Raw genomic sequence first — 14693 nt, 5'->3', positions numbered from 1 at the left:
TCCGTTTAATGATCAGGATATAGGGCTCACAGCGGGTGTGACCGGTCAACAGGGGATGCTTACTCCTCCTAGGCACCTGATCCCACCTCTGGTGTGTCCAGGGGTCCGTGTTTGCCCAACTATCTATTTTGTATTGCTTATAGGTGTTATGAGATTGATCATTGTTCGCTATATTCACCTTGTAATTGATAAGTTTGTATTCAACACTGTGTTTATTACACAATAACCACACAATCGCATAGTTGGGTAATACGGTGTTGCCAGTTAAATACACAGTGTGATAATGCAACTTAAATTCCAATTCCTTTTCAAAATGACCTTCCGAGACATTTGTCCAAAAGAGGAATAACTGCTGAAATATCGTTGAGATAAAGGGTGTTTTTCATATGAAAGGTATATGTTCTGAGTGACCCAGACCTTTCCAAAAAAAAAATACTTGTTAGAAAGGACCTTTCTGATGAAAAGTTTAGAAGGTATCAGTTCGAACGGACATACAAGACAAGGACTATAAGCTCTCCAGAACAAGTGTCGTGGAGTGTAAAAACATTTCAAAAGTCGTAATTCACACAAGGCCGTGTTTGATAATTGAATCCGATACCCCGTGATTGAGTAGTGAACTACTTTAATATAAATGAAAAGTTAATAGAACTAATTGCAACACAATTATTTTAACGAAATAATGTGCCTTGATATATCATATTTAAACTTCAAAAAGGTTATATAAATACATGAATGTTAATTAAAATATGGTAATTTTCACATTCGAAAGTGTGACCATCCGGCACTCCATACACGACCTAATTGAATTGGCACCTTGCGAAATCATTCACTTTGAAGTGTTGATATGATATTGAATTTATAAAATAAAAAACATCCACATTAAATTATATATTATATGAAAGGATGTCAATTTATTTAAAAGTTCAACAACTGGTTTCTTTTCAAGATAAGAATCCTGACAATGTGGTATACGTAGAAATATTCAGCAAATAGAAAATAACTTGATAACTGAAAATAATGTCCGGCAGACACTAAAGGCAGCTTAAACAAATCTGATTTATCAAATTAGAGGACAACATAAGAGGGAAGGTCGTCCAGTCATCGAGATTGCAAGATACATACAGGTACTTGCCTTCCATGGTTAATGTAGGCAATCTGTCATGCCTTGTTTACCAACACAAACATGACCGAAACATGCACTTCCTCCATAGCGGAGGTATCAATAAAGTTAATTTAATATTTGGTCTACCAAACGTCAACATTTTACATAATGTACAACTATCTTTCAAATGCTGTTTGTATATAGCTATGTAACTTCACATGAAGAACTTCTGTCACAAAAGGACGATCCTTATCTTCTATAGGTAAAGCAGTCGAATGCCAATGTTACATGCAAACTATCTGTTTGTAAAGAAACTTTAAATAAATGTAAATTATAATTGTATGGTTTTTGTTTTCTTTTTCTTTCCTATGTTTTCTATTTCCCTGATGAGCATCACGGAAGAGACATTATTTGTTGAAATGCGCATCTGGTGGATCAAAATTGGTACCGTATAAGTTTTACATTATGATCCCTGGGTTGAGGCTTCTGTTGATGGATTGTTAGTTCCCGAGGGTCTCTACAGCCCAGTAGCTAAATACTTTGTTACTAGCTTGAAAGTACGGATGTATATTTAATGGCTGTTATAAAATTTAGAAATTCATTTCAAAATTAAGGATTATCTCCCTCACGCATAGCTCTTATACTTAGACGAATTTGACTCCACTTTTTTGGCACACTGTTTTCCCCTATACTAGCTCTAAAACTTCATTGTTATTTCGGATTTCAAACATTTCGGTTGAGCATCACTGAAGAGACATTATTTGTCGAAAAGCGCATCTGGTGCATCAAAATTGGTACCGTATAAGTTTTACATTAATGGTCATTTTCCCTAAAATGAATCATTTATGTCATGGACTTCGGTTTTTAGGACTCTAACATAGTCTTATTTATCATTAGAATAAAGGTTGGTTTTGAAAATATCAACAATGGATTATGAATGAAATTCCATAGCTTTAGACGATGTTCAGTTCAAACTTGACAATTTGACATTACAGTTATAAACTTTTCTATCCCGATTGTACTAAGTTTTTTAGTGTGTCTTATATGGTGTGTTGATTAATCTAAAAATGGTGTAAAACAAATAATTCCAATCAATGTTTAGATATAAATTTGACTTCATCTTTCCATCGATTTTTGGCAGTAAATTATGTTTTAGCCTCAACCTAATAGCTCTCCTTTAGCTTTGTTCCTAAACTTGTACATTTTTAAAGATACATTAATATACCAAAATATAATATAGATCAAAGAGTTTTAATTCAAACATATATTTTGATTGGATTTTAAAAATTTCAATAAATTCTTCATCAATGAATGGTGTTTCAGTCTTAAAAAAAAACAACAGTTTCCCCTTCAGTATTATTCATTTAAACATCTAAAAATATTTTAAAGTATGCATTAATATTTCTAAATACCATACCAAATCAATTAGTTTCATTTTCCTATTTTCAATGGGTTTTTTTTTTTATATCAATCAATAGTGTTAAGCCAAAAGTAACAATCTTTCGTTCAATATTTTTTCCTAAGCTTGTTATACGTGTTATATGATAGATTGATATATCTAAATTTGAATGATCACTGTTCGTTATGTTTTCCTTTCATAGTGAAAAAGATTTGTTGAAATATGAATTTTAATTGGATTTTTGAGTTTTCAAATACTTTTCTTTCATAAATGGTGTTTTAGGCTCAAAGTAGCAGCTTTCCTATCAATATATTTTTTCTAAAGTTAGCATAAGTGTTAGAGGATGCATTAATAAATCCAAATATATAAATAAAAAAAAGTCAAATTGAAATATATTTTGATTAGTTTCCAATTTTCAATGATTTTTCATCAATAAATAGCGTCTTAACATCAAAATAACAGCCATCTCCTCTATATATCTGTCTAAACTTCCCATATGTGTTTACAAGTACATCACACTAACAGAAAATGAAAGAAAAAAAGAACACCTTAAGTTGCAATTACCTCTCATTTCAAGAAAATGTCTCTATTTCTACTGGAGTAAAGTTATATTTGAAGAGTAAATGAAGACAACCAAATATTTCTTAGCCTTTCAATATTTTCTTGATTTCTCCCCCAGCATGCATGCATTTCATAGTGATTTCAATAGAGGCTCGACGAAATTAAAATATTTTAGTTTTTTTATTTGTTTTTCGCTTAGTCAGCTTATTCAGGTATTTAATTCCTATACACTGTGAGTATACTTATGAGTATAAGATCATTTAACAATGCACCGGGTCCGTCATGTAAAGACATACCTCGAAACATAAATCAGACGGACACCATCAGTATATTTGGAGCTATTTTTTGTGACATTGAGTAATCAAAAATTATATCACAGGGTATATAAAGTACAACACAAAACACCAATAAGAAGTAACAAGTAAGCATCACACACAACATAATCATTTCGCATGCTTTAAAATCGATATAATGTCTTCAAACGTACATGCTTTCATATCCCTACCTTAAGACGTGAATTTAACACGAAACGTAAACCCCTTCATTCTAGTGCATCAGGAACTAGGAAGTTTATTTAGGTACGGCAGATAACACAAAGGTCATTTTATCAATCGGAAAAGATGTTTAGATAAAACATTACATTTGCAAGGGGAAATGTTATTAGGACCATTAAACACTGTTTGGTATGTGTAGGATGAAAATAATTCAATATTTAAAGAAGGCCAGACATGAATGGTTTTTTGAGTAAATTAGTATTTACTATCCATATATTTGGGCGTTACTTTTTCTCCGTCAAAATACGTGTACTTGATTGATTTCAATTGTGTTATATTTTGTTCTAACTTGCCCTGAACAGCTTTACATTACGCAGTATACACGTCAATTAGGTGTCGAATTCAAGATTTTATTGAACTTTAGATGGGTTCCACATGTGTATAAGGACATGTTCTGTACACGTTGTGATATTTTACAAGTTATAACAAAGCTAATAAAATTATGTGCACATGTCATAACATATATAATATACCAGATATATACTAAATATAAACATAAAGTCAATCTGATTTTATCGCATAAAGCAGGGCAATACGATATCATCTGACGGGAATTCGAGTACATAACAGTATAAATATGGACGTTGTGCTGAACTATCAGGAAACACAGGTAATGGCGAGATCTAAAGGTACGACAAGATATAATCCGGCGTGTTTTATAAATTTTAATTCGATTTACGTTGGCCAATATACTGTATGTTGAGGATAATGATAAAGTATTTCCTTTTGTATTAGTGTAGATATTTGTCACGTGTCATACATGAATTCACAAAATGGCCGTCTTAGTATTTTCGATAACAATAATCTTAGATAAAAAATAGTTTTACTTACTCACCACCACATGCGATCTCATAAAACGTCCGGTATGAAACTCCTATGACTTACTTTTTTGTGGAATACAAATACGAATGTCGTCTGCTTAACGACTTTTCACATCACGGAAAAGAAATGCCGACAGAGCAGGAAAAACATCATTCCACATATGTCAAATACGAGTTAATGCAGTTACAAATAAAGGAGTAATATGAATACAAACAAGTTTACTATCCTTAACATGTAAAACTAATACGGTACCAATTTTGATGCACCAGATACGCATTTCGACAAATCATGTCTCTTCAGTAATGATCAGCCGAAATGTTTGAAATCCGAAATAACAATGAAGTTTTAGAGCTATTATAGGGAAAAACAGTGTGTCAAAAAAGTGGAGTCAAATTCGTCTAAGGATAAGAGATACGTGTGAGGGAGATAACCCTTAATTTTGAAATGAATTTCTAAATTTTAAAACAGCAATTAAATATACATCCGTATTTTCAAGCTAGTAACGAAGTACTTAGCTACTGGGCTGTAGAGACCCTCGGGAACTAACAATCCACCAGCAGAGGCCTCGACCCAGGGGTCATAATGTAAAACTAGTACGGTACCAATTTTGATGTACCAGATGCGCATTTCGACAAACCATGTCTCTTCAGTGATGGTTAACCGAAATGTTTGAAATCCGAAATTACAATGAAGTTTTAGAGCTTTTATAGAGAAAAACAGTGTGCCAAAAAAGTGGAGTCAAATTCGTCTAAGGATAAGAGCTATGCGTGAGGGAGATGATCCTTAATTTTGAACTTCTGATTTATCAATTTTTACAAAAAACGAACAATTTTATGAGATTGAAAGGGATGTGAATTTTAGCGCTTATGGAGTGAAAAGTCGTAGGGTATAAAGACAATGAAATAATTGTAATGTAAATTACACTGACTAGAGTTGACAAGACTAGAGACATTTCCTTTTATAGAAATAAATCACCCGTACTCTCAGTGGAATATCATGTTATTTCCCATATTAGCTCTTTGTGTCACAATGTTAAAAAAACTAACTGGCCAACTTGTTCACAAGCGAAACACGTTCCCCCTGTGGACCGGTTATACAGGGTGTTAGCCCTCTGTTTTGATCAGGTAAGTATAGTAATTCGTATGCGTAAAAATCAGCAGGCAATAAAAGCCCTGACAATTGGTATGGAATCCACCAGGTAGCATTCTACCTAATAACACATGTTGTATTTGCAAATTAGATTGCTATAACGACCATAACATTTTCGAAATGTTGACTTTAAACGATAGTGTTGAAACATCAGCTTATTTGTCAGTAGTCTGTCTATATTTGGGTCCGTGTTTGCCCTACTACTAAAAAACTTGTTATTGTTGTTGTTTAACTTTGCTAAACTAAAGACTCCGGAACCCCATTATCGTTTACTTGATCAACGTATAGGACTCACGGCGGCTGTGACCGGTCAACAGGAGATGCTCTCTCCTCTCAGGCACCCAATCTTACCTCAGGTGTATCCAAGGCCCTATATTTACCTTGTATTATTTTGTGAGATTCATAAAACTAGTCACTGTTATCTTCCTTTTTGCATTTCTACATTTGCGTTTTGATCGAAGTGAATAATGAATATCATGTCCTTTGATTTCTGTTTTATCAATAGTCAAAGGGTAAACTATGTCTCAGCTTTTATAACATGATTTTGATATATCTACGGCACATACTGACACACATGTATATGCATACAAATGTTGTTTTCTTTTTCTTTTAGATTATCTAAACAGAGTACTATAAGATATGTGCATGTCCCTATTTATTTTATCCGCACAGGTAAATCAGTGACGTGAAGTGAAGCATAGCAGAATTCATCCTCTTACATAGTATGCCAAATCTATTATAGATAAAATATAACAATAAGACGTATGGGTAGAAAAATGTAATGGATAAATAGAGAAATATAGCGGACACTGAAAATTGTATTTAGTAATTATTTGAGAATTCTCGTCAGTTTTAAATCATTGCATCCTTGTATTTCATTCAGTTTGCGCTATGGACTCCAAACGTGTTGTTAATAGTTTAAAGATTCAAAGTTATTTTATACCGCCTAGCTATAAGTACGATACTAATTTGAATAACATTGGTATTTCTATTCAATATTTTCAATGCGCCAGTGTATACAGCATTGCTAGAAGAAACTATAGGTGTTGTTCATCTGTTTTAATATGACGACCCATCACATGAAATACAATTTTAGAATTTTAGAAATCGCATGATTTTCTGTGGGGCAGATGTCTGTACTCTTTATGATATACTATTTGAGCAGTCCGACTATATTTTTATACGATTTCTTTTATTTATGTAGCAATGCTGATATTGTTTTTAGCTTTATTCCATTGTCATTCGCATATGATATTTTTATCTCTCAACTGATTAGATACGTAAGAGCTTATTTTGTGTATGATCAATTTCTAATCAAGGTAGACTAATAACAAAGACGTTAATGTTACAGAAGTTCCAACAGTCTTGTTTAAAGTCAGTTTTTCGCAAATGTTGTAATTGTATAATGATCTAGTTTGTGAAATAAACATATTACTGGGTCAATTGTTGTCTGACGTGTTTCATACCGATTATTAGGCCGTTCGTTGCGCATTAATTTTGACAGTGGATTACTTCATTTACCTGATCAAGATATAGGTCTCACAGCGGGCGTGACCGGTGTACATAGGATGCTTACTCCTCATTGGCACCCGATCTCATATATGGTATACCCGAAGTACGTGTTTCTCCAACGTTGTATTTTTCATTCCTTGAAGAAGTTAAGAGATTGATCCCTGTTCGCTATCTACACCTTCCATTAACACTAGCGTGAAGTTTGGCTGTGACATGCTGATGGCTATCGGAACTATTTTACCAGCATAAGAAGTTTCCAGTAAATGTAACACATGTTATGTAAAGCCAACGATATAGAAACGTCCATGTTTTAATCATAATCAAATCTTACTTTCCCTGTAGTCAATCCTTCACTCTAGTTCATTCCGGCAGATTAGATAATAAGCAGCTTTCACATCCAAAGAAAAAGAAATTGGGGATGAATGTTCTGTTTTTTTAAACATAAATGTAATATTAAAAAGTGTTTATTACCCGTATGTAAGTGTGTACATCCAGGTCAAAATAATATAAATATTGATACCATTTAATCTTAACGCATAGCATCAATTCGGTTGATACAATTTTGAATATTTTCCAAGTATTTCTAAAGCAACAGACAGAAATGTAGTGAATACTGTATTTAAAAATGGAAACAACATCAAGGAAAAAATTAGTTTTAACATCCCCTTAAAAATCCTTAATGATACTACAGTTTGTTTAAGAAAATTTAAGAATTAAAAAAAATTATAATTATATGAATTGTCAGTTTTTTACATATAGTTTTGTAAACCAGAAGTGATAAAAGAATTAGATAGGTTACATGAGAAATATGTTTTGGTTCAAGCTGAAAAAGCTAGTAACAACATTGTCTTTGTTTGTAAGGCTCATTATTACAACTGTATTTTAAACGAACTTGGCATTAATTCCACTTTTGGTAATCATACTTATAATCCAACTGTCCTTTCAAAAGACGAAATTCTTCAAAACCATGCTTCAGTTTTAGACACATTTAATATTCCAGTCAATGGGTCGAATGAATATGAGTTACCGTACCTATACTGGATTCCTAAACTACATAAAAACCCTTACAAACAAAGATACATTGCTGGATCCAGTAAGTGCTCTACCAAGCCCCTATCTTTCCTCCTCACGAAAATGTTAACAGCTGTGAAGGAGAAACTTCAAACTTACTGTGCGACTACATATACCAGAAGTGATGTTAATCAAATGTGGATTCTAAAACATTCTAAAGAACTTTTAGTAAACTTGAAATCACAGAATTTCCCCCAAATCAATAGCATTAAAACCTATGACTTTTCAACACTATACACGACCATTCCTCACGATAAATTAAAGACTACACTTTTTGACATCATAGACAGTTGCTTCTTCAACAAAAACGGAAAACGGAAATATTCATATCTAGTGATCAGTCATTCAAAAACTTACTTTGTTAAACACCACTCTGATTCCATGCACAAGTATTCTGAAGTTGAGATAAAAAATATGCTAGAGTTCCTCATTGACAATATCTTCATGCTATTTGGTGATCAGGTCTTCCAACAGTCTGTTGGAATTCCCATGGGCACGAATTGTGCTCCTTTGTTAGCTGACCTGTTTTTATATTCATATGAAGCAGAATTTATTCAAAAACTTCTACGTGAGAAGAAAAAATCTCTCGCTGTGACCTTCAATTCGACTTTTAGATATATCGATGATGTTTTGTCTATTAACAATGATAGCTTTCATTCATATGTCGAGTTGGTATATCCCTGTGAGCTCGAAATAAAGGACACCATAGAGTCGTCCACTTCTGCTTCATACTTATATATTTTATTGAAAGTAGACATTAACGGCAAACTAACAACTCAACTGTATGACAAATGGGATGACTTCAGCTTCTCCATCGTCAACTTCCCACATTTATGTAGCAATATTCCATTATCACCTGCATATGGTGTTTATATATCTCAACTGATTCAATATGCAAGAGCTTGTTCTGGGTATAGTCAGTTTTTAAATCGAGGTAAGCTACTGACAAACAAGTTGATGGTACAGGGATTTCAACAGTCTCGATTGAAGTCAGCATTTCGCAAATTCTATGGTCGTTATAACGATCTAGTTCATCAATACAACCTTGCATTGGGTCAAGTGCTGTCTGACGTGTTTCATACCGATTGTTAAGCCGTTCTTGGCACACTGATTTGGACTGCGGATAACTACGTTTGCCTGGTCAGGATATGGGGCTCACGGCGGGTGTGACCGGTCAACAGGGGATGCTTACTCCTCCTAGGCACCTGATCCCACCTCTGGTGTGTCCAGGGGTCCGTATTTGCCCAACTATCTATTTTGTATTGCTTGTAGGAGTTATGAGATTGATCACTGTTCGTTATCTTCACCTTGCATTCAGTTAAAATCACAGCAGAACTTAAAATAAATAATTTTAAAATCAGCAGGTTCACTTCGAAAGATTTTAAACTTAGAAGTGCCAGAACATGTATATCGAGGAGAGGAAGTTCAGGGAGAACATAGAAAACACGGACGTCACCCAAGACTATCTATGAATAGGGTACTAAACATAGGTAGTCAACAGTGATACCAAACATGATTGGATGAAGTTTACAAACACAAACAATTCTTTCCAAATTAAATGCAGAAGGTGTACTCCAAGATTTTATTAGCTTTACATCAGATACACTTAAACGCGAGGCTTTCCGAGGGTTTTACCCCTGGCCTCATCAGAGCGAATTGGGAACCTCAAAGCGGACAATAACCCATAGGTCTCTCAGATTTTTTCCTACACGCAATAAAAAAACTGTCCATTCTTATAAAACAATATGCATTGAAGACGCTAAATTTATTCATTAAATGTTGTAGTACCATCATAGTGGTATGCAAATGCAGCAAACATGAGTATTGTTATCAGATTTTGAATTTCCATAGATTGTATTCAAAGCCAAATATGTTTCCCTAACATAATTTTCACATGTGATGCGGTAGCATCTGTCATTGTATTCGATGAGAGTGTTCAAATAATAATATACATCCAGTTTTATTTTGATCAATGAAAATACAAATTCTAAACAGCGTTGGTATATTGGTGGAGGGTTTCGTATGTGTTCGGTTTGTCGAGGTCTCCAAGTTCTGCATAAGGAGATATAACCCTGGTGTAAATGAAAATTCAAATTTATGTTCTGATATTTTGCCATGCTATATATTGCATCATAGTGTACACAATTCTCATAAAGTAGTGAATGAACATAGTACATACCGATTTTCGCTGTTTGGTATGTCTGAAAATGAAATAATTCTGTTATCACATTTTACATTTAGATTTGTACAATGCTTGACTATTTCCTTTAATAGTAACGTGATTATGTAACGAACAAATGTATCTTGGAATAATAACAACATACTAGCATGGAATGCGAACAAATTATAATAAAATAGAATCATCAGATAAGAATGTATCAAATGAATGTAAGCATTGCTTTTTCTATATAATTAAAAAAGAAGAAAACGTCAATGACAGTAAGGCATTGTAACACTCGCGTTGATAAACAGTGGTCATTGTAGATGTTATTATATCTCAGTATAATTCTATACAACGCGTAACCTGATTGGTCTAGTGTTAGGGATGAGTAAACTTTATATGTCCCTCTCAAACATCATACATCCCTATCATATTTCACCACTTGGACAACCTCATGCATTTTCCATAAATCTAAAGACCGGCAATTCGGTATAAAAGTAGGAAATCGGTGAAAATGGTGGAAGATATAAATTTTTTGGTCACATTCAGATTGCAGCACTTATTTTGCAAAAATAAAGATTAAACTGTTGTACTGAAATTTTAAAATGGGTATGCTTGTACAAGTCCCCTCATACATGTAACTGTGCATATATTGGCCATATCTATTTGAGATATAAATTTTCATGAAGTTTTAATTTTGGCTTAAAAAATTGAAGCAGGGCTAAATTTGCATTTCAAACTAGAAATTGGCAGTTTGTGGGTGTGGTTATCTTTTGTTATTGTTTACACCGGGTGTGGACACAGATATTGCACGAACATTCTTGTCTAGTTCTAGATAAGAGGGATTGCACCAAAGGAAACATGCAATTAAATCACTGTATGACGTGGAAAAAAAAATACTTACTCACATATCATTGGTAAATCAAGATTTTCATCATATTATATCACATTCCTTTAAAAAATTGGTTAACTTTATAAAAATAACTCATTGTTCAATCTGATCATTGTTTTGCAGGGTTTCCGGTAGCCTTTTCTCCTAGTTCAGTAATGTAACTCCCATAGTATCTCACTAATAATGACAAATGTCCAATTGATCAACCATCACATTAAACTTACTCTCAATCTGGACTCTTATGTGTGAACATTACAATGTCAGAAGATACAATCACAGATAGGTCTTCAAATGTCATAATGGAAAGAGTGTTTCTTAATAATCCTTTAATGCACATGTCCTCCATTGCACAGCTACACCTCAACCTCCCAATTCTTCTCAAAATTGAAAGGTACTAACAGGACAATCATAAGTAATAGTATATCATATACTAGTATACCGATATTTGCGTATATTATTAAAAAAAAAAAATACATGTTTTAAAAGACATGGATAAAACAATGATGAATTCATTTTGTAGTTCCTAGGGTGAAGTTTTGTCAAAGTATAAACATACCCTTCCAGTGCCTCACAGATGGTGCAGAGTGGTAGGAAAATCGGGAAAACTTAAGTTCATTTTGATATATGCATGTCAGTCTCCCTGTTCAGACTGCTGGTTCTAATGATAGCACTGCTAAGTCCTGCGCTCTTGCCATATATGCTTAATTACTGTAGGGGTGTGATTTTTTTTAGTTTATTCCCGGCCTTTAACGGCAATGTTAACGAAGTGTATTATGACGTCACAATAAATCAAGAGTCATTCTACTTTCATCGTTCGCAAGGCACAAAATATGAGGGTCTCTAATACACAGTTGAATCGCCTTGTTTTGGTCGATACAAAAAACAGGCAAGTAAATCAGCATTCAAGGAGATTGGAAATACAAAAACTAATTATCGCTATACATGTATTTCGTTGTTTGTACCTTCTAATACGTTGATGACGTGGTGTTACCGTTAGGAAGATCTCAGCTACATAAAATGTATAGATGAGCGGACTCCAATTTTAAATGCATTTTTGTAGTATTTCTTTGTTTCGGTATAACAAACAATTTATTGCATGAATGTTCGGGAGATATGGAAATGTATTCATCCAAGAAAAATCATATATGATTAGAAGTTCTCTTACAAGTTTAATTTTATTTCGAATTTCCAAAATTTCGGATTGAGCATAACTGAAGAGACATTATTTTTCGAAATGCGCATCTGGTGCATCAAGATTGGTACCGTATCAGTTTTATATTATGACCCCTGGGTCGAGGCCTCTGGTGGTGGATTGTTAGTCCCCGGGGGTATCTACAGCCAAGTAGCTAAGTACTTCATTACTAACTTGAAAATACGGATGTATATTTAATTGCTGGGATAAAATTTAGAAATTCATTTCAAAATTAAGGATTATATCTCCCTCATGGATAGCTCTAATCCTTGGACGAGTTTGGCTCCATTATTTGGCACTTTAGTTTTCCTCTTAGCTCTTACAAGTTTAATTTTATTTCGAATTTCCAAAATTTTGGCTTGAGCATCACTGAAGAGACATTGTTTGTCGAAATGCACATCTGATGTATCAAATTGGTACTGTATAAATTTTACATTATGACCCCTGGGTCGAGGCCTCTGCTGGTGGACTGTTCGTCCCCGGGGGTATCTACAGCCTAGTGGCTAAGTACTTCGTTACTAGCTTGAAAATACGGATGTATATCTAATTTCTGGGATAAAATTTAGAAATTCATTTCAAAATTAAGGATTATATCTCCCCCATGCATAGCTCTGATCCTTGGAAGAATTTGGCTCCATTTTTTTTTTTTGGCAATCTAGTTTTAGTTCTTACACGTTTAGTTTTATTTCGAATTTCCAAAGTTTCGGATTGAGCATCACTGAAGAGACATTATTTGTCGAAATGCGCATCTGGTGCATCACAATCGGTACCGTGTAAGTTTTACATGGATATGTTTTCCTTTGGTGAATAAATCTTCATATACCCCTTGCTATCATGCAATAAATGTATAATATTCAATACGTTTATTAGGCACAATTTATGACCGTTATAATATTTCTACTCAAAATCCAGCTTGATATTGGGTTAAATGCTGCCTGACCTTTCTCAGACCAATTGTTAGACCGTTCTTTACAATCTGACTTTGACTACTGATTATTTCGTTTACGTTATCAAGAGTGTTTACGGTGAGTGTGACCGGTGAACTGAACATGTTTATTCCTCATAATTACATGTCTGTGCTTGCTCTACTCTTGATTTCAAATTCATTATAGAAATTATGGGACTGATCAATGTTTGGTAAATTCACATCTCCATGACGAGCTTAGCTATTTCACGCGATGACACGCTCATCACTCTATATTCCATATGAATTTACCTGAAAATTCATGCGCCGTGGTTTGGCTATTAGAATTTTCTTTGAATCTGAAACAAGAAGAAAAATAGACTGTGGTTTACCCGCATAATGGCAAAATAACCGAACAGACCTACTTTCAACAATTACACTAAACATCATAGTCACCTTCTTTTTACATTCTGGGCTGAAATTTCAAAAAATATACAAGATTAATAAAACATCTACTATATCAAATCATCTTACATAAAATATACGGGGAATATAAACAACAAATCAATTTACGGAATAAATGTGATTCAACAGTTGGGTTCTAAAATGTAATTTATGATTCTATATATGGCATGACACAAAGTGACTTGTATTCCCTTTACTGTTTTGGCATACAATATTCTACTTTTAAACAACGACTTTCAGAAATGAGAATTAAGAACTTCTCAGAATTATTTGCATCTTGTTGATAATCGGTTTACTTACACTGGTTTCTCCTCCACAGCATGACGTTTACGACACTTCCTGTGAGAACAATGACAACAGACACTACAATGCTGACGATGACCATAGTGCTGTCACATTCAGTGGTACAGGATTGCACGTTTTCTGTAATAAATATCAACAGCTATAATTACACATCAGTGGTTAATAAGTTTCGGTATAATGGTGATATATATAGATACATATGTAGTTATCGATCATATAAGAAATTTACTATTTCAAACATGATATCTTCAATGATGTAACATAAGACCAATTCTTAGCTCCTAAAATTAAAAAAATATCCATGCATGCAATATCATATAATCATTATTTACTTGATATTTTTTTGTTATTGAATATTAACTTAAACTTGTTTCATATATTATATGTACCATGTATGGTTTACTTGATGAAAGGTGAAGATGACGAACAGTGATCAATCTCATAACTCCTATAAGCAATACAAAATAGAGAGTTGGGCAAACACGGACCCCTGGACACACCAGAGGTGGGATCAGGTGTAAACATCCCCTGTTGACCGGGCACGCCCGCCATGAGCCCTATATCCTGATCAGGTAAACTGAGTTATCCGTAATCAAAATCAAATAT

General features: G+C 33.7%; 1 protein-coding gene across 1 annotated transcript in view; it reads right to left on the bottom strand.

Moving 5' to 3' along the window:
* Positions 1-9920: 9920 nt before the first annotated feature.
* The window catches only part of LOC125661338 (multiple epidermal growth factor-like domains protein 6), a 61923-nt gene continuing 57150 nt past the window's right edge, over positions 9921-14693 (bottom strand). The window contains exons 8-12 of the mRNA XM_056146244.1: positions 14085-14207; positions 13776-13794; positions 13632-13678; positions 10350-10371; positions 9921-10242 (exon numbers count right to left, since the gene is read on the bottom strand). Coding sequence (XP_056002219.1) covers positions 10158-10242; positions 10350-10371; positions 13632-13678; positions 13776-13794; positions 14085-14207 — 296 coding nt within the window. The 3' untranslated portion in view covers positions 9921-10157. The remainder of the gene's footprint in view (positions 10243-10349; positions 10372-13631; positions 13679-13775; positions 13795-14084; positions 14208-14693) is intronic.

The sequence above is a fragment of the Ostrea edulis genome, chromosome 8 (genome assembly GCF_947568905.1).
Source record: "Ostrea edulis chromosome 8, xbOstEdul1.1, whole genome shotgun sequence".
In the NCBI taxonomy this organism is placed as follows: domain Eukaryota; kingdom Metazoa; phylum Mollusca; class Bivalvia; order Ostreida; family Ostreidae; genus Ostrea; species Ostrea edulis.
Note: the sequence above shows the minus strand (reverse complement) of the source record. Positions and strands in the feature narration are given on the sequence as shown.